Below are 22,783 nucleotides of genomic sequence, written 5' to 3' on the forward strand. Positions count from 1 at the left end.
TTGAGCTAAATAATCCATACTATAATATTATAAATGCGAAAGTAACTCTGTCTGTCTGTTACTCAATCACGCCTAAACTACTGAACCAATTTGCATGAAATTTGGTATGGAGATATTTTAATACCCGAGAAAGGACATAGGCTACCTTTTATTGCGAAATATGTACCACGGGCGGAGCCGGGGCGGACCACTAGTTATGAATAATTAATATCCATAGACAGATTTGGAAGACAATATTCGGAAAAAATAAAACCAGTTTGTTGCAATGATTCACTATTGATAAACAAGTTCACAATTACAAATTTTGGTTTCACTACTTCTTAAATAGCAAATAAATTTTATTTTATAATAAGATTTTTATGATAAAGTTGAACTCTCGTCCTGATAAATATATTTATTTTTAAATTCTTTCAGCACTATTACAACACGGAGCCGACCCGAACATACGAAACACGGAGGGCAAGACGCCGCTCGACCTAGCCGATCCAGCTACCAGGCCTGTGTTGACAGGTAAGCTGACTGACTGACTGACTGACGGACTGACTGTCTGATTGACTGACTGACTGTTTGTTGTATTGGTACTTGATACAGTGATTATAAGATATAGTTTCGATAAAGGGATTTTTTTTTGAAGTTGTAAAATTTTTGTAACAGAGCGCTGCAGTATGCCTGTGACCGATAAATGTTGGTCAATTTACAATTTTAGATCGAAATTAAATTAAAAAAGCTAAAATTTTATTTAACTAAACTATAATAGAATTTATCAATCAGGTGTTAGGTTTTACATCGAAGTATACGCGAATGGTTTTAATAGATGGACTTACAAAACAACGAAAACCTGTTCTCTGTACGACATAATTTATTTAGGTTATGTTTAAGCTAAATGAGTAATTCAGTAAATATGCTAATAAAAATTTCATCGAATGAATAAATATAAATTAACAAACAAAAACAATTTAAAAATATCCCCCCTTCCCTCTTAGGCGAGTACTGCGCAGCGGATGTGCTAGAAGCGGCCCGCTCAGGCGCCGACGAACGGTTAGCGTGTCTCCTAACCCCCCTTAATGTAAATGTACACGCTAGTGATGGAAGACGGTCCACAGCATTGCATTTAGCGGCCGGGTATAATAGAGCCAGGGCTGTGAGGTTATTGTTGCAGAGGGGGGCCGATGTGCACGCTAAGGATAAGGGGTGAGTATTCATAGACACAAACACACAAAGTAACCATTCGTGAATATACACATGCATTCAAAATTACAATATAATATCAAACAATATAATCTACCCTATTGTGCGATTGAATAAAAAAAAAACTGAAATACATACAACAATAGTATTACATACAATTACTTTTTCACTCATTACCAATCTTTTTTCATTCATTTCTAGTAGTTCTGTGATTTTCCATGAAAAGTCACAATATTTTGTTATTGTTTATATTTAAGTGTTCATTTATTACCAATTTCTGAACTGATAACTTATTTTTAATTTCTTTTACATTTCAGAGGCCTAGTGCCACTGCACAACGCATGCTCTTACGGGCACTACGAAGTCACAGAGCTGTTAGTGCGTGCGGGCGCGGATGTAAACGCGACAGATCTGTGGGCGTTCACTCCGCTGCACGAGGCCGCTAGCAAGGCGCGGCTGGAGGTGAGATTGTGTGCTGCACTCAAACTTACACTTCTCAACTCATACATACACAAAACAACTCACATTCACACTACACAACTCACACTCACACTACACAACTCACACTCACACTTCTCAACTCCCACTCACACTACTCATCTCACACTTACACTACTCAACTCACACACACACAAAACAACTCACATTCACACTACAAAACTCACACACACTGCATAATGCACGCTCACACTACACAACTCAAACTTACACTACAAAACTCACGCTTACACTACTCAACTCACACTCGCACTACACAACTCACACTAGCACTACACAACTCACACTCGCACTACACAACTCACACTTACACTACTCAACTCACACTTACACTACTCAACTCACACTTACACTACACAACTCACACTACTCAACTCACACTTACACAACACAAATCACACTACACACTCGCTCTACACAACGAAGTAACGGAGCTGTTAGGACTTTCGAATTTATGTAATTTGTAGTTTTCCGACTAAAATGCCATAGTTCAAAGAACTATGGCATTGTGCTGAGCCAAGAGCTTTTCAGGAAATATTGCTTTTATTTTTCTTTTTCTTTTATGTCAATGTAATTTTAGTTTTTAAGTATATATATATAATTTTTAAATTGTTTAGTTTTAAGAATTATTGTAATAATTTCCTGAATAAATGATAAATAAATAAATAAATAAAATAAATAAATAAAATAATATAAATTATTCAATTTTATGAAAATTTTTATATTTCTGTTTTTTTTTTTGTTTGTGGTTCTGTGTACTTACTTAATTAAAAAAATATACTTTATACCCCAGGTTTGCTCACTACTACTGAGTGAAGGTGCGGATCCTACACTACTTAACTGCCATGGAAAGTCAGCCCTCGATGTAGCGCCTTCAAGAGAACTAAGAGATAGACTCGCTTGTGAGTAACTCTTTCTCTTCTTAACTCTACTTGATGTCAAGAGTTGTAGGAATTCGCGTCATGGCAATACCGTCACGTCATCGAGTAAGGCGACAATTTTGGTACCTTTCCTTGAATTTTGCCAAAGGAGTTTCCCTTCTGACAAGTGTGCTCGGCACACACGCTCTTTTTTTATTGATCATATTGTCTCGAATTTACCTTAACATTTTTTTCAGCATTATTAATTTCTTATTGACTATTTTCACAAAAAATGTTGTAAATAAATATAATATTTTTATTAATATTTCAGTCGAATACAGAGGCCACTGTTTACTCGAAGCGTGTCGCTTGGCCGAACCTGCTAGAGTGAAGAAACATCTGTCTACCCTCAATCAAACACAGGTGAGTTGCGGGTAGTTGCATATGTTATATTTATATTTATTTCTTTATTGTATTAAGCGATTCAACTAAGTATAGGAATGTCAGTGAGATTTTTGTGTCAACTACATGTCAAATTACATTTGAAAATGTTCAATTTACTTAGGAATCTATCTTTATCTATATTTTTTTTTATTTCAAAACGGTTTCATTATTTGTCTGAATCTTATAAAAATATCTAAACATAGATAATATTTTATTCGTTGGAATTATAATATATGATGTCACAAAATGCCGCAGAGATTATTAAATTATATTAATTATAATTTATTACTATGTACATACTTAAATTAATGTACCTATCTATTACCATATTTATCTGATTTTTTGAAAAAAAAAAACAAAATAGAAAAAATTAATAATATTAAAAACCTTTCAGGATCTAACACCAATGCACAGCAACCAATCAGTCGCGGGTTCGATTCCCAACGAGAGGATAACGGAATTAGTCAATTTTCAACACCTAGGCACCGGTGATAGGCCGTTACATTGTGCAGCCGCGAGTGTGTATCCTAAACGGAAACAGGTGGATCTTTTATTTTAATTATCATAATTATCATCATCATCATCATCATTGTCGTCTACTACATCATTTTCATCAACAATTACAACTTCATAATTCTCATCATCATTGTCATTATTATAATACATCAGTCATCACCATTATTATTATTTTCATCTGTTGTGTGTAGGTAATAATCCAGCATTTTGAGCATGATACAATATTATGTTGTTGAGCAAAGTAGGATGTTTTCTCGCCGATTTTAAAAGTAGTAGGAAATCATAGTGGTGAACAAGCTTTCCTTATTAGCGTCTGACTACAAATTTTACCTTAGAGTTTTTGTCAAATAAACTGACTAAATTTTGCCCCTATAAACGTAAACAACTTTCATAACACACAGATTAATCTACAATTCATAATTCAAAAGGTAATGGAGATACTAATCCGCAAAGGGGCCAGAGTGAACGAGAAAAACAACGCGGGACAGACGCCATTACATGTAGCTACAGAACATTCGCATTTGGATGCTATGGACTTACTTCTGCGACATGGTATGTACTACTAGCCTTATGGAAAACAATAAAAAATATAAAATAGTTTTTAAGTGGTCAAAGTACTAGATATACTTCCTGTTTTGAAGCGATAAGTGAAATAAAAGAAAGATTTGAAGTGTTATAGTCGAGCTAATTTAATAGGCAATATTTGACGTCTATCAATTTTATCTTCGAAGAGAGGTAACCTGCTTAAAAACATAGATTAAAGTGAATTAATCAATACAGACTTGAAACATTTGTCAATCGAACTTGGAACACATTTATTTTATTAATTTATGATGATTTTTATTCACAAGTAATCAATGTATACGATTCTAGATGTCAGATTTCGATTTTTTTAATATGGTCTCTGGTATTTAAAAAGAAAAAAAGTTTATTGACTCAAAATTGTAGCGACGTCAGTTCTTTAATTCAGAAATTCTTTATTATGTTTAGAATGGTTTATCAGTAAAATCAAATCTTAAAATTACTTGTATCGGTCATTATCATTATAAATATGTAATCGTAATTGAAAAAAATTATACAAATGTGCAGTTCTAACAAAACGAAATATTTATTGTTATTCTAAGGTAAAGGCTCCTAATACGGCGGTAGTCAAAATCGCTTCCTAATACGGTGGTATTTCTATTTTCGAGTTTTATTCCTGTTTTATAAATTTTAAGTACACCAAAACGTAAGCTATTTATTCCAAATTTATTACTCCATGACTTAACTAACGTTTGCAAGTATAGCACATAGACAACACAACAAGATCAATCAATCTGTGTAACGGCATCGACATGAGAGGTGTTTCCATACAAACGCGAAACAACAAAAGTAAGTACACTAATATTTATAAACTAAGTTTTTCGTATTAAAAAACCGTTCAAGTTTGTATATGTATTGTTTATTGCATTTTCCTACTATTACACTCACTATTTAAATAGCTTGTTTCATATTTGTAAGTCATTTTCTACCCAAAAAATAAGAAATAAAATACCGCCGTAATACGATACAAATTTTATAGATTAATCCTAATACGGTGGCATAACTCCGAAATAGGAAAAATACTGGGCATGTTTAATTGTTTATAACTTTCATTTTATTTACTTATTGAATTAATTCCAAGATTAGTTGGAATAATTATTAATCTGATAAATTAGAAACCATATTCTGCGGTATGTTTTCTTAATTAGAAATCCAGTTAAATATGAAAATGGTTGAGTACAAAATGTTTGTTTCTTAGAAGGGGTAAAAATAGGAAGGTGTATTTTAATGTATCACAAATCATTTATTTTGTATAACTGTTGATTTGAGTTTTACACATCTGAGCCAAAAAACTTTTAGCATTTGATTAAGCATTTACATTCTCTTGTTTATCGAATTTTTGATGGGTCAGAATTAGGATTATTAAAAACACGAGTAGTTTTCCTATTACGGTGGTAGATATTTCCAGGTAACTCTGTATTAGGTTATATATGATCTCCTATTACGGCCCTATTTCATAGAACTTAAAATTATCAGATTTAGGGTTGCGTAAATAAATAAGAAGTTTTGTGACTTTTTTTGTGGATTCTTATTTGATATGCGTGTTTTTTTTTTCGATAAAACTAAAAGCATAAATGAAACACAGTAAAAGTGAATCAACGTAATCAAACCAATGGTTAATGAATAAAAAACTTACAATTTACTTTACTAACACATTCCTATTATTTAACAAATATTATTTGTACGGAACTTCAATGTATATAATATCTGACCCTCCGTATTAGGAGCTGCCTACCGCAGTATTAGGCTCTGACCAAAATCATACCTCCGTATTAGGGAAAATCGACATGACTATTTAAATATTTTTTTAAAATAAGAAATATCATGAAAATAAACATAGACTCAACAGCAATACAAAATTTAAGTTCCACTTTTAACGATAAAGTGGTTTGGCACCTTTAGAAAGACTTAGAAATGCTTATTTTTGATACTTACTTTCAAATGTTGCGAAATACCTCCGTATTAGGTGCTTTTACCTTATGTCGTCGTTACTAGGTTACGTTGCTGAATTTTGTTGAACTGTCAAATGTTGCCTATTACAATGGCTCTACTATAATGTAAGATGTTGGTTATGGTTAGATTGAAGAATGGTTAAAATGTATTTCTACTTCAACAATCAACATATTATATTGAAGTGAAACTTCTTTATCGGGGTTTAAAAAATATGTAGTGTAACATTTTTTCGTTACGCGTGCCATTTTTCCGTTACGCGCCATCTTTTTCTTATCCCTACCACGCGTGATTCGACGTATTTCTGTAAAGTTGCATATAGTAAATTTTTTTATGAAAAATAAGGTCATAAAGAAGTTTCACTTCTTACGTGTGTACACTAGTACACGCACACATTTTTAAACAATAAAAAATACATTCATTCGCGTCTTTCACCAAAAGACGCATGATCAAATTCTGCCTCGTTATTCTGCAACCTGAGTAATTGTTGCGTTAAGAACAAATTTAGGTTATTGTTGATGCATTTTCCAATTGTGTGTATGGATATTATAAAAAAATCTTTTAAACCTATTAAAAATGTCTAACTACCCCACACATTTCTTTATGCATCTTTAGGTTTTAACCCTTTAATAGTAAAATTAATATTAAAAACACCTACAGGTGCAAAAGTAAACGCGTGTGACGGTCGCGGTGAAAGTGCTCTATCAAGAGCCGCAAGACGAGACTCGGCTGCCGCGTGCCGGCTGCTGTTAGCGTGTGGAGCTGATACTATAGATGCGCCTGCGCACGGTGAGACCGGTTAGACGCTATTCCTATTGACTCGTATAGATCCCAATAGACACACACACACAACTACCCACACCCACACACACACACATAAACAGGCACAAGTCCGGCTCGAAGGACCATAGTTTAGATGCTTTTGTAGATCTGACTTTTCTTATTGACCTTTCCCGATCCCAATAAAGAAACCCAATAGACTCTCGCAATAGATACAATAATACCAGCTCTAAGAACCATAAGTTATTTATCTTGAGTCGCTAGATGAGCCTGCTGCAGCGTGACGACTGTTGTAAGCGTGTAGAACTGATACTATTGATGCGCCTGCGCACGGTGAGACCGGTTAGACGATTTTGTAGATCTTGCTTATGTATTTCTTCTTTGATACACACAAAAAAAAAGCCATTCTAGATGGTAATAGACACAGTAAATCCGGCTTGAAGGACCATAAGTTTTCAATCCAGTTCGAGGGACCATAGTTATGTTTTATAGATCCGCCTGCGCATGATGAGACTGGTAAGTGGCTTTTGTAGATCTAACTCTTTCTATTGATCTATAACTAGTTATCTAGGAGCCTTCTAGGTCCTTATAGATACATACACAAAAAAATCCGGCTCGAAGGACCACGTTAAAGTAAATACAAAATTTCGTGTAATGTAGTGTCTATTGTAGAAAGACCATAATGAGACATACAAACAAGTGATAACTGCGTTAAAAACAACCGACTTCAAACTTGCACTTGCAAAATTTACAAATACCTACAGACAAAAATGCTCATAAAATAAAAACTACTGGGCCTATCCGAATAAAATTTTTATGGGACCAATTCGACACCATCCCGCATCGAACAAAAAAAGAATCACGTAAATCGGTTCAGAAACCTCGGAGTAATCGGTGTACATACATAAAAAAAAAAAATATACCGGCCGAATTGATAACCTCCTCCTTTTTTTTGAAGTCGGTTAAAAAAAATGACTCGAAGCACCATAAGTAATCTATATTGAAAGATAGATGCGCTTGCGCACGGTGAGACTGGTTAGACGCTATTCCTTTTGACCCTTATAGATCCCAATAGACACACACACACAACCAACCAAACACACAAACACTCGAGGACCATAAATTATAGATACAGATCCGGCTCGAAAGACCATAGTTTAGACGCTTTTGTAGATCTACCTTTACCTTTTGACCTATAACTATTGGTCGTGGGTTCGATTCCCACCGAGGGCAAATATTTTTGTGATGAACATAGATGTTTGCTCTGTGTCTGGGTGTTAATTATCTATATAAGTATTTATTTAAAATTATATAATGTGTGTTTATCAGTCATCTGGTTTCCAGAACACAAGTGAAAGCTTAGTATGGGATCAGATTGCTCCGTGTGTGAAAATTGTCCTGAATATTTATTTATCTTCAGATGCGTGTTCAAGCGCGGCAGCAGTACGACTGCTCGAAGCAGCTCGGACGGGAGACGTTGAAGCAGCCAGAGCACTGTTGGACGCGAGACCGAGATTGGTCAACTGTAGGGATCTAGATGGAAGACATTCTACGCCACTGCATTTTGCTGCTGGGTGAGTTACACTTAGTGCTGATTTACACAGGGTCAGTAAACAAGTCAGACTGAAGTCGACTGACTTTAACTGTTTACATGAAGTAAGTAGTAGTGGTGCGTTTCTCACGGTGACCACACGTTTGTGAAGTCAGTGGGAAAAATGAATTCTCGAAAACAACTGAAACGACGATTTATTTATTTTTTTTTAATTAAAAATTTATCAATTTTGCTGTTGAATGAGTTAATAAAAATTGTAGAAAATGAGATAACTAAAAATAAACGACAATGGGTAAGAAAATGGATTTAGGGATTTAATATCCCAAAGGCACTCGTTTTTGCCATATAATTGCACCAATTTTAAGGTTTCGTCTTCGCTTACGGGTCATTTTTATCGCAAGCGAAAAAAACGTGGTCACTCTACAACGCAGCGGCAGTGACTAACCACGCACTGACTTGTCTGTTTACACGGGGTTTATTTGGCTGACTTGGGGGTGCGCGGGTAGCGGGGGGCGCCAACTGACTTTAAAATATTCGTGTCCGAATATTCAACTCAGCGCTGAGTTCAAGCCTCTGTACTGACTTCAAATCTGTTTACACAGGGTTTTTTTCGGGTCAGCACTGATTTGCCTCGAATTTGTAGTCAGTTACTGACCCTGTGTAAATCAGCACTAAGATATAGCAGAAGGCACTTTTGTGTACTTTAATTACATAACACTTTTAAATTTCACTTTAACATTTGAAGACACTTTTGCCATACTAATTCTAACATTCGCGGTAAAATACATCAAATCTTGTATATTTATATATTTAACACGTAATTTTAACTTTCATCAAAAGTATATAAATGAATTTTCAGTTTAAAACTCATTTAACACTGACTTTATAACATTTTTACACGCTTTATATTAGCTTCACCTGTATGTTTGTATGTTTGTAACCGACTTCTTTGGGCGCGATTTTGACCCACTTTAAACGGCCAGATTTCGTTCAAACTTTGTAGATTTATTGAGGACCGATGACAATACACTAATTTGATAAAATTTTTTATTTTTTAGTTCGGTTTTCTATAAAAAGCGTGTTTTTTAGTTTTTTTTAACTATTATTATTATACTTTTACGTTTTAAAAGGCACAAACCAAACTTTCATATTTATGATATTAATTAGGATCGGAACTCTGTTTCGTTACGAGATTATTAATTTTTAATATCTTCTTTCAACTCTATTGCAGGTACAACAGACTGCCTCTCGCACAACTTCTATTACAAAGAGGTGCTGACGTTCACGCAAAGGATAAAGGGTAAGTTTATCGGATACTGACAATTCTTTTTGCTCAGTGGTTTGATATGGAAAGTGTCGGACACTTTCCATCACAGCCTTTATATCTTTGTACTTGGTTTTGATGTTACATTTCAAATTTCTTATGTTGTTACTTATGACTTTTTTCTTTAACCTTTCGTTATTATTGTCAGTCATGTTGTGTCTGTACTTTCTTGTGCAATAGGATTGTGTATTGTTTCTCCTTCTTTCTAATTAGTATCGTTCCTACTATTTCTCTAAAATTTCCCCAAACAAATACCCTGATGTTAAATCCTGCTGATGATTATCTTTTTTTCTTTTTCTTTATGTCCTTCTTTGTTTCTCTCTTTATTATTATCTCGTATTTCCAGAGGTCTAGTACCACTCCATAACGCATGTTGCTACGGGAACTATTAAGTAACAGAGCAGAATGCGCTTTTTAATGCTTTCTAGTGCTTTTTCCTTGATTTTTTCCATCTCTCTTAATTTGTCTCTCATTTGTAAAAATAACCGCTTCCTTCTAGTTAAAGTCATTGTCCTCGATTTCCAGATTAATTTCTCCATAAATTCTTAAGTTTTTCCCCAATTAGTTACCAAAAAAAGCAAAATATTCTCCTTCTTCAGAGGTCTAGTACCCCTGCACAACGCGTGTTCCTACGGGCACTACGAAGTCACAGAGCTGCTAGTGTCTGCTGGTGCGGGCGTGAACGCGGCGGACTTGTGGCGGTTCACACCATTGCATGAGGCCGCTGCTAAGGGGAAGGCGGATATCGTTCGGTTGCTGTTGAAGGTAAGGAAGAGGGGATTGTCAACACAAAAAATAATAAAAAAAAACACATTTACAAGTCCAAAAATTGACCTAATACGAAACGCCAATAAAACGCTTGAAAGTAGTCAAACAAAATTCGACTTTATTACTACGCAGATACAATAGAGTTTCCTTTTGTTGATTTATTTATTTTTTGTAAGATTTATCATAGTTGCTGGTTACTTTTGATACGTGGATATTAAAAACTTTTGAAATTCCTTAATTTAAATCGTAAAATAATATAGTAAAATTAACTAATACAAAGCCCCTTTTATAGGACTCAAAAAATCTAAATTTAGAAATCTAAAGACTGGGAGACACCGCGTGACCGCGCTCGCTGCGAAGTCGGGTTAATACAAGTGATAACTGACTGCGTTAAAAACAACCGACTTCAAACTTGCACTTGCAAAAATGCCCATAAAATAAAAACTACTGGGCCTATCCGAATAAAATTTTTATGGGTCCAATTCGACACCATCCCGCATCGAACAAAAAAAGAATCAGTTCAGAAACCTCGGAGTAATCGGTGTACATACATAAAAAAAACATACCGGCCGAATTGATAACCTCGTCCTTTTTTGAAATCGGTTAAATACAATGAATAAATCGCATCTAAAATTCATATTAGTCTTTAATTTCTAAATATAATTTTATTTATATAAATCACATTCCTAGACAGATGATAATAATTAACACAAACAATTTTGACAAACATTTTACAAATTTATTACACAGCACGGCGCAGACCCCACCCGACGTAATCGTGACGGTCTAACACCGTTACAATTAGTTCGTGCGGGGGATAGTGATACAGCAGATGCTTTGAGGGGAGACGCGGCGTTGTTGGACGCGGCTAAGAGAGGAGACCTTGCTAGGGCTAGGTGAGACACACGCTTGACCATTTTGGGTAACTTTTAGGTTGAGGTTTCGAGGGCCAAAAGTATAATCGACATAATTTTGGGCAACTTAAACTAAACATTAAGTTTTTTTGTTGTAATACGATTTAACATGAGACTTATTTATTATTATTACATCTTGTGAAATAAAACTAAAAAAAATTGTTACAGGAAATTAATAACGCCACAAAATGTGAATTGTCGAGACGCACATGGAAGGAATTCGACACCACTACATTTAGCAGGTATGAAACTATTCAATAATCCCATATATTGAAATCATATTGTATTGAAAATTTAATTCTATTTTGCTTTTATGTTAAACGTTTTTACTCGCGCCATTTTGATGATTTTTTTTTTACTTGAACTAAAAAACAATTCTGTCAACGAGAGCTCGGACAAAAATTTCGTTTTTCTTTTTTTTAGTACTTTTCTTTTTTTTTCAATCAACGTCGACCGTGTCGTAAAATTTTGTAATTAGTTAATAAGTTAGGATAAATTATATTAACATGTAACTGGATATTATCTGCATAAATATGGTCATTGATGTATTTTATTTTCTAGAATATATCGTCAGTTTACAATACAAACAATATAGGTCGCAATGTAGAACCCTGGGGTACTCCTCTTATTACTGGGCCACATTTTAAAGGAAAAGTTATACCATTACTATAATGGATTATCACTTGCCACGATTATTACTCAAATAACTCTCAAATTAACCTAAAACTTGTGAATTAAAGCCATAACAAACCAATTTTGCTCAATTTTGGGCAGTATCTATGATGTCAAAAGCATGTCGATAATCTAGAAGAATAAAAACGAATTTAGCTATATTTTTAACTAGCGGTCCGCCCCGGCTTCTTGTCAGATTGTCTGTGTCAAATTTCATCAAAATTGTTTTAAGTGGGAAAGCGTAACAGACAGACAGACAGAGTTACTTTCGCATTTATAATATTAATAGTAGGGATTTCTAATGTGATCTCTAAATCGATGTGTTAAACTTATAACTTATAATACTATAATATTGTACTAAATAAGTATAGGGACTAGTGAAAAATAATAAAAACGTGATAAACGTATCTTAAGATTACGATAAAAACGACTTATGATAATGTCATTTCGCATATTAATATTATGTGTTCCGTTTGACGTCCGTAGTCCATTATGAGAGAGTACATCGCCTTTTTCCCCGTGAAGTCGCTAGATGGTGCTAGTTTTAAGCCCGTCACGTGGTACCGCCGCCAGCGCCGCGAGTGGTGGGGACAAAACTCACCACAGTTCCGGCAAGCCACCAGAAATATCCTCATTGTTGCGTCGTTTTTCAAACCGTACGCAAGTCGTTAGATTATATGTTATTTTAAAATACTGTATTTTAAAATACATATATTCATAATTTAAAAATTTAAATTAAATTATAATAAGTATAAATCTGCAACCACGAGCGTGGCATCGCGACCATAGGTCTATAGCGCAGGCCAAGGGCCTACCGAATCGTGTCGAGCGTCTTAGCAGTGCGCTTTCTACGTGTTTCCGAGCTGAGTTCTACTTGTTCGGGGTCCAGCGACGACGAGGAACCGCCGCAGCGTGTATGGCGCCGCCAGCGCGCGCTCAGCCGCTCGTGTGCAGGTTTGAGATATTGTCTCAACACGGTGAGTCATGTTATTAATACATTATACGTGATTTACGATGATTTCAATACAAATCTTTCAACGTGAATGGTTATTACTGGATGTTACACGTTAGATAATCCATTTTCACAAATATCGGTTTTAAGATAGTATTAATTGCCGAAAGCAGATCCGAAACGTGTTTCGATCTTTTGATTTTTTTCCTCCTTGAATCGTATTCGCTACGCGGACATTATAAATGTATGTGAATTGTGCCTTCCTTTTCCGAATTGAGGGTAAATATAAAAAAAAAAAACGATTTCTTAATATCGTTAGATTAGAAAATCCATCCGATACGAGTCGAATCAAGTAGAATGTAGTTGCCTATATCTTGTAAGCACAATAGAAATAGGTAAATTATTATTATCAATTTCTTACAAATATAGTAATAATAATTTTTGCCTGACGTATTAAATTAGTCCGCGACTCTGTGCCTAATTACTGCTAAATTTGCGATTGCGATTTCTATTCTCTATACAAATAAACTTAAGAATTAATAGAGATGCTTTGAAGGAGATTATTGATAAGTTTAAATTCATATAAAATTCCTCCCGCTGTGGAATGTATTTTTTAACTTACTAATCATGGCGTATGCAGATAGGCGGATTTGATAAGTTGGTTTAAAACTCGTCACAATCAGTTTTTACCAGTACATTCAATAACCGCTAAGATCGACTTTTTAAGTCGTTTCAAATCATTTCATCAATACAAAAGTTAGAATCAGGGGAAACACCAAAAGAATAAAAAAGGGGGGGGGGGAGAGATTTTCAACAAACAAAGCTCAAATTAATCTCATCACCCTCGAATACCATGTAATTCGAAAACCAGCCATAGTTTTCACTTAGAGGTAATAATATTTATTTATTCTTTAACTCGGACATCATATTTTATGTCTTTGGAGATTCAAGCCACTATTGAACATCAGGGGTTCGTCAATCGAACACCATGACTCTATTGTTAATCACCCCTTTTTATAATTAAGAAAAGCAAGTTCTGCAAATACAGAGTAATTTTCAATTTCACACCCACTGTTAACTGTGACACGACATACTCGACTTAAAATTATAATTTTTGTATTTGCGAGGCTATCGACTACCCGTACGTATCGACGCCTCCTATATCCTTGTATCACTATTGAATACCATATCGATATTATAAATACATCATAAACGAAGGTCGATTACTTAAGATAACGTATCAGCCCTTCGGGCTAGCGTCAGCTCATAGAATGTTTGCGACAGTCACAAACTGGACTGCTCAAGAACCAAGGGACTGTGGCCTTTACTTAGTGATCTACGTGGGCAATGATTTGCATTCACCAGAACAGCATGTATACCACATTGAAATGAAATGAAATTATTTATTTTGCAAGAAATGTAAAAAATTTACATATGTTATATTGTTTCATTGTTCAGCACAAATCGCCATTTGATTGGCTTGCAGAGACTTTGGAATTGCAATTCAACTCAATTCGAAATAAAGTTCGTCTCTAACCTACTTTGGAATATCAATCCGATAGAATCTATTCTGACACCCGAGCGTTTAAGATTTTCTACGAATGGTTTGGAGCACGGAAGCAAGTTGGAAATAGGCGATGGAAATGGTAAATTGAAAGTGTCAGTGCCTAAAAACGGGCTTAATAGCAGGCAGTTGGTCCCTCAAGCAGGCACACCACCTCTTAGGGTTTCTCAACTTCGCAACCTTCATCACCCTCCGGGGAAGGATGCACTGCCGCATACTATAGCGCCAAAGGAACGCCTCTCGGGGCTTATTACCTTTGCAACCTTCATCACCCTCCGGGGAAGGATGCACTGGCGCACGCTGCAGCGCTACAGAAACGCCTCACAGGTTTAGCACTTTTGCAACCTCTATCACCCTCCGGGTAAGGATGCACTGGAGCACGCTGCAGCGCTACACGAACGCCCCACGGGCTTATTATTGTTGCAACCTCCATCACCCTCCGGGGATGGATGCAGTGGCGCACGCTGCAGCGGTACAGGACCGCCTCTCAGGCTTATCTTTTTGAAACCTTCATCACCCTCCAGGGTAGGATGCACTTAGGCACGCTCTAGCGCCACAGGAACGCCTATCAAGGTTTGTCATCGCTGCAAATTTTATCATCCTCCGGGTAAGGATGTACTGACACACGCCACAGCGCTACAGGAACGCCTCTTAGGGCTAATCAACTTTGAAACCTTTGTCTCCCTCCGGGGAAGAATGAACTGCCGCACTTGTTAAAGATCTAGTTCAAAAACATCTTTTAAAAGCAAGTAAGTGTAAAAACAAGTATATTCTACCAGCCGTATCCAATTCACAGGAAAGTCAAAGCATTGAATGAAAGGACTTTGGACCCAGTGTCAAAAAAGTTGGTATGGAAATTGAAATGTTTGCAGTAATAGCTTTCCTAACCTTGACAGTCGAGGTAGTAAGGAAAAATTTCATTCAAAGGCAGAACGAGATCTATTTGACAAGAGTTATTAGTTTGAACGTTTGAACACTTCACAAGCTGTACAGCTAGGAAGCCGAATCCTCGCGCAATCGCGCCGGCTCCTAATGCAACGTGCTCGAACAGTCGACACAAACATTTCCATTCAGAGGGGAATTCTACAAATAAATTTTAATCACAGCTCAAACAGCTTACGTCATCTCAAGTAAGACAGACTTAAACAACCGGCTCTATTGCCTCGAGTTCATTATAATACTACCCAAGTGGAAGAACCAGTCTTTGCACCCAGACCTCAAGAGCCGTGCTACTATCAGGATAAGTCTTCTCAATCGTTCACTGACAAACACGCACAGGTTCAGCACCAACTCAAATACAGAACCTACAGCTGAAAGTCTGGCTCATTTTGGATAGGTCAATCTGTTGTACACCTTGATGGACAGCTTAAAAAATAGAAACATACATAGACTGCTGGTAACTACTGACCAGGCTATAAAAGGATGCTAAATGCTTAGCTAAATTATGTATAACTGACGGTTTAGTACACTATTCTTTTACATAAAATCAGCCAGTTTGTATTAAAATAAAATTATATTAAAATTTCATCTGATCATTTAAGCAAACATTACCTCTGGGTATTTCTTTAGCTAGAACAAATCTTTCAAAATTACAAATCCGGAAGGCAAGGAAGGTTATTCAAAAACTCTTATCGAAATAATTTTAAAATAAATCAGCATAATAATTATTTATCTATGTGATTAATAAAATAAACAAAAAATTGTTTGCATTTATTAACGCGCAGCTATGTGATTACTGTTATTAGCTTTTGGACGTGTTCTCTATTTATTCCTGTTTACATTACAATTCAAAACAATGGGTCGATAGTGAAGACGCGTTTCAACCTCGCATTCCGCATTGGGCTCCAAAACGTATTCTTCCACATACTAGCAATTATTATGTAAATATAAATCCAGTTTCAAGGCACATAAGAACGTTTCTTTGCATTTCCAATCCATAAGAGGTTCTCTGACTAATTTGTTTATTACTACACAGCATCCGGTGAGACCAGCTACAGCGGCTATCATAGGTGGCAGGGTAAAGCGAGCTGTTTTCGAGTCGAGGTCGAAATCTGGGTGATGTTACATAGTTATAGTAGCATCATCAATCTATTTGGAAAAATATCTAGTTAATGACATTCTTGCAAAAGTAAACTAGAGAGATGTTTATAAACATTATTATTTAGTATTTACATACTTTTTAAAGAATATAATAAATTCGATCACAAGGTGGGATTCGAACCCCCGTGTTTCCGCCACATGGTGGAATTATTATTATATAATTGTCGTAGTGTATATAATGCTAATCAAAATAGAAGTCATTAGTAATAACAATCGAGATTTTTCAGCCTACTCAGGTTGAAAGGCATATACTGATTAAAATGTTGACAAGATATAGGTACTTGTAGTATATTTATGGATGTATTATGTACCATGTATAAGGTATTGAGACAAATTTTCAATAATTATCAAAGTCATGATTTTATACATTATATACTTTGTTTATAGAATATATATAACCTTTTTGGGGCATTACTCTATCACATTGTTGCGTTTTATTTATCAAGCCACCAGGAGATAACAAACAACTCTCTCATAATGGACTACGGACGTCAAACGGAACACATAATATAGAAATTTTACCTGAAAATAAAATTTGTATTATGTTTCCTAAGACGTCCGTAGTCCAGATAAGGTCTTCCTGGTGTTATTTTTGCACCAGTGCTACCGTATCATTTATGAGACGAACAATGAGGATATTTCTGGTGGCTTGCCGGAACTGTGGTGAGTTTTGTCCCCACCACTCGCGGCGCTGGCGGCGGTACCACGTGACGGGCTTAAAACTAGCACCATCTAGCGACTTCACGGGGAAAAAGGCGATGTACTCTCTCATAATGGACTACGGACGTCTTAGGAAACATAATACAAATTTTATTTTCAGGTAAAATTTCTATATTATCAATAACTTTGGTGTTGATCGTGAAATTATTGATGCTACTATTGATAAAAATAATGGCATAAATAATAGTAATTAATTTATTTATGGTAATTAATACGATCCTCCTACTAATAACATTTAAGATGGTTAATTTATTATCATCAATATTACATAATATACTTATGTAATATTGATGATAATAACATAAGTCGTAATAAGAATGGTGATAGCAATGTAATTAATGGTTTTCGATGCATTCATTTGACGTTCACAATAATAATAATAAGATCGAACGTTGTTGGTGATGATTTTGACGATAATAAAATTAGTCGTTATTAGAATGGTTTTGGTTATAACATTGATGATACGTTCATCAATTTGACGGTCTCATTAATATTCAGATCGAATGTTTTGGTGATGTTGATTTTGATGGTAATGACATTATGCAGAATTAGAATGGTGATAGCAATGTAATTTGTTGGTTTTTGATTCCTTTGACGTTCCCAATAATATCAAGATCGAATGTTCTGATATTAACGTTTTTTCGTAATTATAATGGTGATAAATTAATAATTTTCGATACGTTCATCAATTTGACGGTCCCAATAACTCGGTCGAACGTTTTTGATTAAGATAGTTATTTAATTGTAAAAACATTACTCGTTATTAGAATGGTCATAGTGATAACATTGATGGTTTTTTATACGTTCATCAATTTGATGTTCCCAATAATATCAAGATTGAACGTTGTTGGTGGTTGGTGATGGAGTTTATTTTGATGATAAAAACATTAGTCGTTATCAGAATGGTGATGGTGATAACATTGATGGTTTTTGATACGTTCGTCAATTTGACGTTCCCAATAATATTAAGATCGAATGTCCTGATGTTAACGTTATTCGTAATTAGAATGGTGATAACTGATAAATTAATAATTTTCGATACGTTCGTCAATTTGACGGTTCCAATAACTCGATCGAACGTTTTTGATTTCGATAGTTATTTGATTGTAATAACATTACTCGTTATTAGAATGGTCATGGTGATAACATTGATGGTTTTTTATACGTTCATCAATTTGATGTTCCCAATTATATCAAGATTGAACGTTGTTGGTGGTTGCTGATGGAGTTTATTTTGATGATAAAAACATTAGTCGTTATTAGAATGGTGATGGTGATAACATTGATGGTTTTTGATACGTTTGTCAATTTGACGTTCCCAATAATATCAAGATCGAATGTCCTGATGTTAACGTTATTCGTAATTAGAATCAATTTGACGGTCCCAATAACTCGGTTGAACGTTTTTGATTTCAATAGTTATTTGATTGTAATAACATTCGTTATTAGAATGGTGATGGTGATAACTTTATAAATTTATGGTGGTGATAACTTTGATGGTTTTTGATAAGTTCGTCAATTTGACGGTCGCAATAATATCAAGATCGAATGTTGTAGGTGATGTTGTTGATTTTGATGATAACAACATTAGTCGTTATAAGAATGGTTGTGGTTATAACACTGTTGGTTGTTGATTCGTTCGTCAATTTGACGTTCTCAATTATAATAACAAGATCAATTAATGTTCTGATATTAACGTTATTCGTAATTAGAATGGTGATAACTGATAAATTAATAATTTTCGATACGTTCGTCAATTTGACGGTTCCAATAACTCGATCGAACGTTTTTGATTTCGATAGTTATTTGATTGTAATAACATTACTCGTTGTTAGAATGGTTATGGTGATAACATTGATGGTTTTTGATACGTTCGTCAATTTGACGGTCGCAATAATATCAAGATCGAACGTTGTTGGTGATGTTGTTGATTTTGATGATAACAACATTAGTCGTAATAAGAATGGTTGTGGTTATAACACTGTTGGTTGTTGATTCGTTCGTCAATTTGATCTCAATAACTCGCTCGGTTGTATCCGTGATAACATTGATGGTTTTCGATACCAATTTGACGATCCCAATGTCTCGCTCGGTTGTAGCGGGCTACAACAACCTGGAGGTGGCGGAGGCGCTGCTGGAGGCGGGCGCGGCGGTGTCGGCGCGCGACAAGGGCGGGCTGGTGCCGCTGCACAACGCGGCCTCGTACGGGCACCTGGAGCTGGCCGCGCTGCTGCTGCGCGCCGGCACCCCGCCCAACGCCGCCGACCGCTGGGGCTTCACGCCGCTGCACGAGGCGGCGCACAAGGCGCGCACCCAGCTGTGCGCGCTGCTGGTGAGTGGGGACATGCGGCACCCCGCCCAACGCCGCCGACCGCTGGGGCTTCACGCCGCTGCACGAGGCGGCGCACAAGGCGCGCACCCAGCTGTGCGCGCTGCTGGTGAGTGGGGACATGCGGCACCCCGCCCAACGCCGCCGACCGCTGGGGCTTCACGCCGCTGCACGAGGCGGCGCACAAGGCGCGCACCCAGCTGTGCGCGCTGCTGGTGAGTGGGGACATGCGGCACCCCGCCCAACGCCGCCGACCGCTGGGGCTTCACGCCGCTGCACGAGGCGGCGCACAAGGCGCGCACCCAGCTGTGCGCGCTGCTGGTGAGTGGGGACATGCGGCACCCCGCCCAACGCCGCCGACCGCTGGGGCTTCACGCCGCTGCACGAGGCGGCGCACAAGGCGCGCACCCAGCTGTGCGCGCTGCTGGTGAGTGGGGACATGCGGCACCCCGCCCAACGCCGCCGACCGCTGGGGCTTCACGCCGCTGCACGAGGCGGCGCACAAGGCGCGCACCCAGCTGTGCGCGCTGCTGGTGAGTGGGGACATGCGGCACCCCGCCCAACGCCGCCGCCGAGTGGGGTGCGGGTGGACCCCGCTGTGTTAGTGGGGGTCATTGGCACCCCGCTGAAGCGTTGCTGCCTGGGAAAAATCGGGCGGCACCCTGCTTGAAGTTTTGCTGGCAAGTTGGGTCAAACTGCGGCACCCAGCTTTCGCTGCTAGTAAGTGATGTACTGGTTCGGGCGGCACACTACTGTGAGAATAGAGCTGGCACCTGCATGCAGCTGAAACAAGTATAGGTGGACTATTTTTTTTAAAGTATTAACATATTTCCCGTGAAATTAGAATTTGCTCTCCTTACTATTTCGTTACAAAATTTAAAAAATAAATTAAAGACAAGAGTGAACCTTCTAGGGAAGTGCGCACTATTTTAGGCCACATCTTCGCTTACTAGTAGACGAAATCGTGGTCAAGTGCTTCCCTATTGCCCTAAAAAAAGACCTTTATTCAAAATTTATCATAACCAAATTGCACCTACAATTTAATAACAGCCCAATGTTCCCACGCTCAGCTAGCGCACGGCGCGGACCCGTTCCTCAAGAACCAAGAAGGGCAAACGGCCGTCGAACTGGCGGGGGCTGAGGACGTGCGGTCTCTGCTCTCGGACGCTATGACGGGGGCCGCGGAGGGCGAAGCCCCGGCGACTGCGCCCCCAGCGTTGTTACCGCTGCCCCCGCCAAGATTGCCCGTGTTGCTGCCGAGTGGGGATACGGTGCCACTGCCGCTGCCGGTATGTTTAACATTACTTGGTTTGATAAGGGGGCGTCCATTAATTACGTGATAAAGAACTAAAAAAAAAAATACCTCACGTAATTTATTGAGGGATCAATGATGAATTTATATATTGATTCACTAAAATAAAAAAGTTAGTTAGTTGACACAATGACTAACTAACTTAGTTCTAAATGACTTTGATCGATTGACATAAATTTAAGGGTGATTTAATAATTGAGACTACAAATTTTTTGTTTGCCAAAATAAGTCAGAAAAAATTAAATATAATGTTTGACTTTCCTCAGCGAATTATGATGCACGGTTAAACATATTTGTCCTTTTTTAGCAGAATGTATTTTTAACAAATACCTTTAATTATCTGTATGTTTGTATGTGACCGGTTCCTTTAGATTATGCCCTACTTTACACGAACAGATTAAATTCAAACTTTTTGTTCGATCGGTGGCGATGCAGTTATTTTATGAGGTTAAGTGTGTAACTAATTTAAGAATATTTCTAGTCTTTTTTTGCATTCAATTTACCATAAATTTCCCAAAATTTCCCCCAGGTAATGGCCAGCAACTACTGGTCGGAAGGTTCCCGCGGCAGTCTGGAGGACGCTGCAGGTAGACCGGCATCAGCTCTATCCACCTCGGAGTCGCTGCACACCTTCCTCACCAGGTGAGAGTGGGTTATCCACCTTCCTCCGCAGAGCTTCCAGCTGATGTTGCCAGTTACCAGGTTATGGCCAGCAACTACTGGTCGTAAGGGTAACGGTCTTTCTCACCAGGCCGAGCCTTGGAAATACTGGAAAAGGGAAAATTTATTTTTGGTGAAGAAGAAGGGGTGTTCACTAGAAATAAAATAGTGAACTGTGTCAATTCTGGAGTTTATAGGCTGTTTACGAGTGTGTGCATCATTAGCTTGAACAGCTGTCCAATAATTAATAGTTGAAAGCGCCATTTCATATCTACTCTACCTATAAAAACGTTTACCAATCGATTTTCAATAAAAAAAAATAAACATCAATAACCGCATAATAAATTTTCTTGTTCCAATGATATTTTATGTATAGATACGTTATATACTCACAATATATCCAAAAAAAATGCTTCATATGCAGTGTCAGGCACACACAAATACAAGTTTCATTTTACTTAATTTATTACATTGACAGACTGTATAAGAGAGATGGCTATAATAAAATGATATAAACAAAAAAGACAAAGATTGACGACGCGGTTGGCGCAGTGGTAAAGTAACTGCCTACTGAGCCGACGGTCCCGGGTTCGATCCCCGGTCAGGGCAAATATTTGTGTGATGAACTCAATTATTTGTTCTTGGGTCTGGGTGTTATTATCTATATATGTATTTATTAAATATTATATTTATCGTCGCCTAGTACCCACAACACAAGCCTTAATTGAGCTTACTGTGGGACTAGGTCGATTTGTGTAATAATGTCCTATAATATTTATATTTATATTATTTATATTTAAAGATAGTTTGTCACTTCCGTGCAGGTGTAAGCAAAAGTCATAAGAATTCACCAATTAAATATAAATAAACAAATAGTTGCCATGGCAATTGGCATAGACTAACGACACAGAAGGTTCAATGTTATAGATGTTTCGTTTCCTGCACACGTAAACAAATGTGACAATTTCATTTACTATTTAATTGGGGGGGCAAGTATCTCGCCTCGCGGCGGTGTTTTAAACAACTCCGGCTGAGTGGCCAGACGGCCGGAGCCTAGGGCGATTGAGTGAGAAACCTGCGGACTATCCGAGCGTTGTC

The 22,783-nt window shown here is 37.2% G+C and overlaps 1 protein-coding gene across 1 annotated transcript in view; it reads left to right on the forward strand.

Moving 5' to 3' along the window:
* LOC123702374 (poly [ADP-ribose] polymerase tankyrase) overlaps positions 1-22,783 on the forward strand; it is a 39,234-nt gene that overhangs the window by 2,712 nt on the left and 13,739 nt on the right. The window contains exons 3-18 of the mRNA XM_045650116.1: positions 415-510; positions 984-1,191; positions 1,506-1,650; positions 2,480-2,588; positions 2,878-2,969; positions 3,385-3,531; positions 3,935-4,058; positions 6,699-6,836; positions 8,239-8,392; positions 9,602-9,670; positions 10,294-10,459; positions 11,213-11,358; positions 11,545-11,618; positions 19,484-19,716; positions 20,784-21,002; positions 21,555-21,667. Of these exons, the coding sequence (XP_045506072.1) occupies positions 415-510; positions 984-1,191; positions 1,506-1,650; positions 2,480-2,588; positions 2,878-2,969; positions 3,385-3,531; positions 3,935-4,058; positions 6,699-6,836; positions 8,239-8,392; positions 9,602-9,670; positions 10,294-10,459; positions 11,213-11,358; positions 11,545-11,618; positions 19,484-19,716; positions 20,784-21,002; positions 21,555-21,667 (2,233 nt within the window). The remainder of the gene's footprint in view (positions 1-414; positions 511-983; positions 1,192-1,505; positions 1,651-2,479; positions 2,589-2,877; positions 2,970-3,384; positions 3,532-3,934; positions 4,059-6,698; positions 6,837-8,238; positions 8,393-9,601; positions 9,671-10,293; positions 10,460-11,212; positions 11,359-11,544; positions 11,619-19,483; positions 19,717-20,783; positions 21,003-21,554; positions 21,668-22,783) is intronic.

Source organism: Colias croceus, chromosome 23 (genome assembly GCF_905220415.1).
Source record: "Colias croceus chromosome 23, ilColCroc2.1".
Taxonomy (NCBI): Eukaryota; Metazoa; Arthropoda; class Insecta; order Lepidoptera; family Pieridae; genus Colias; species Colias croceus.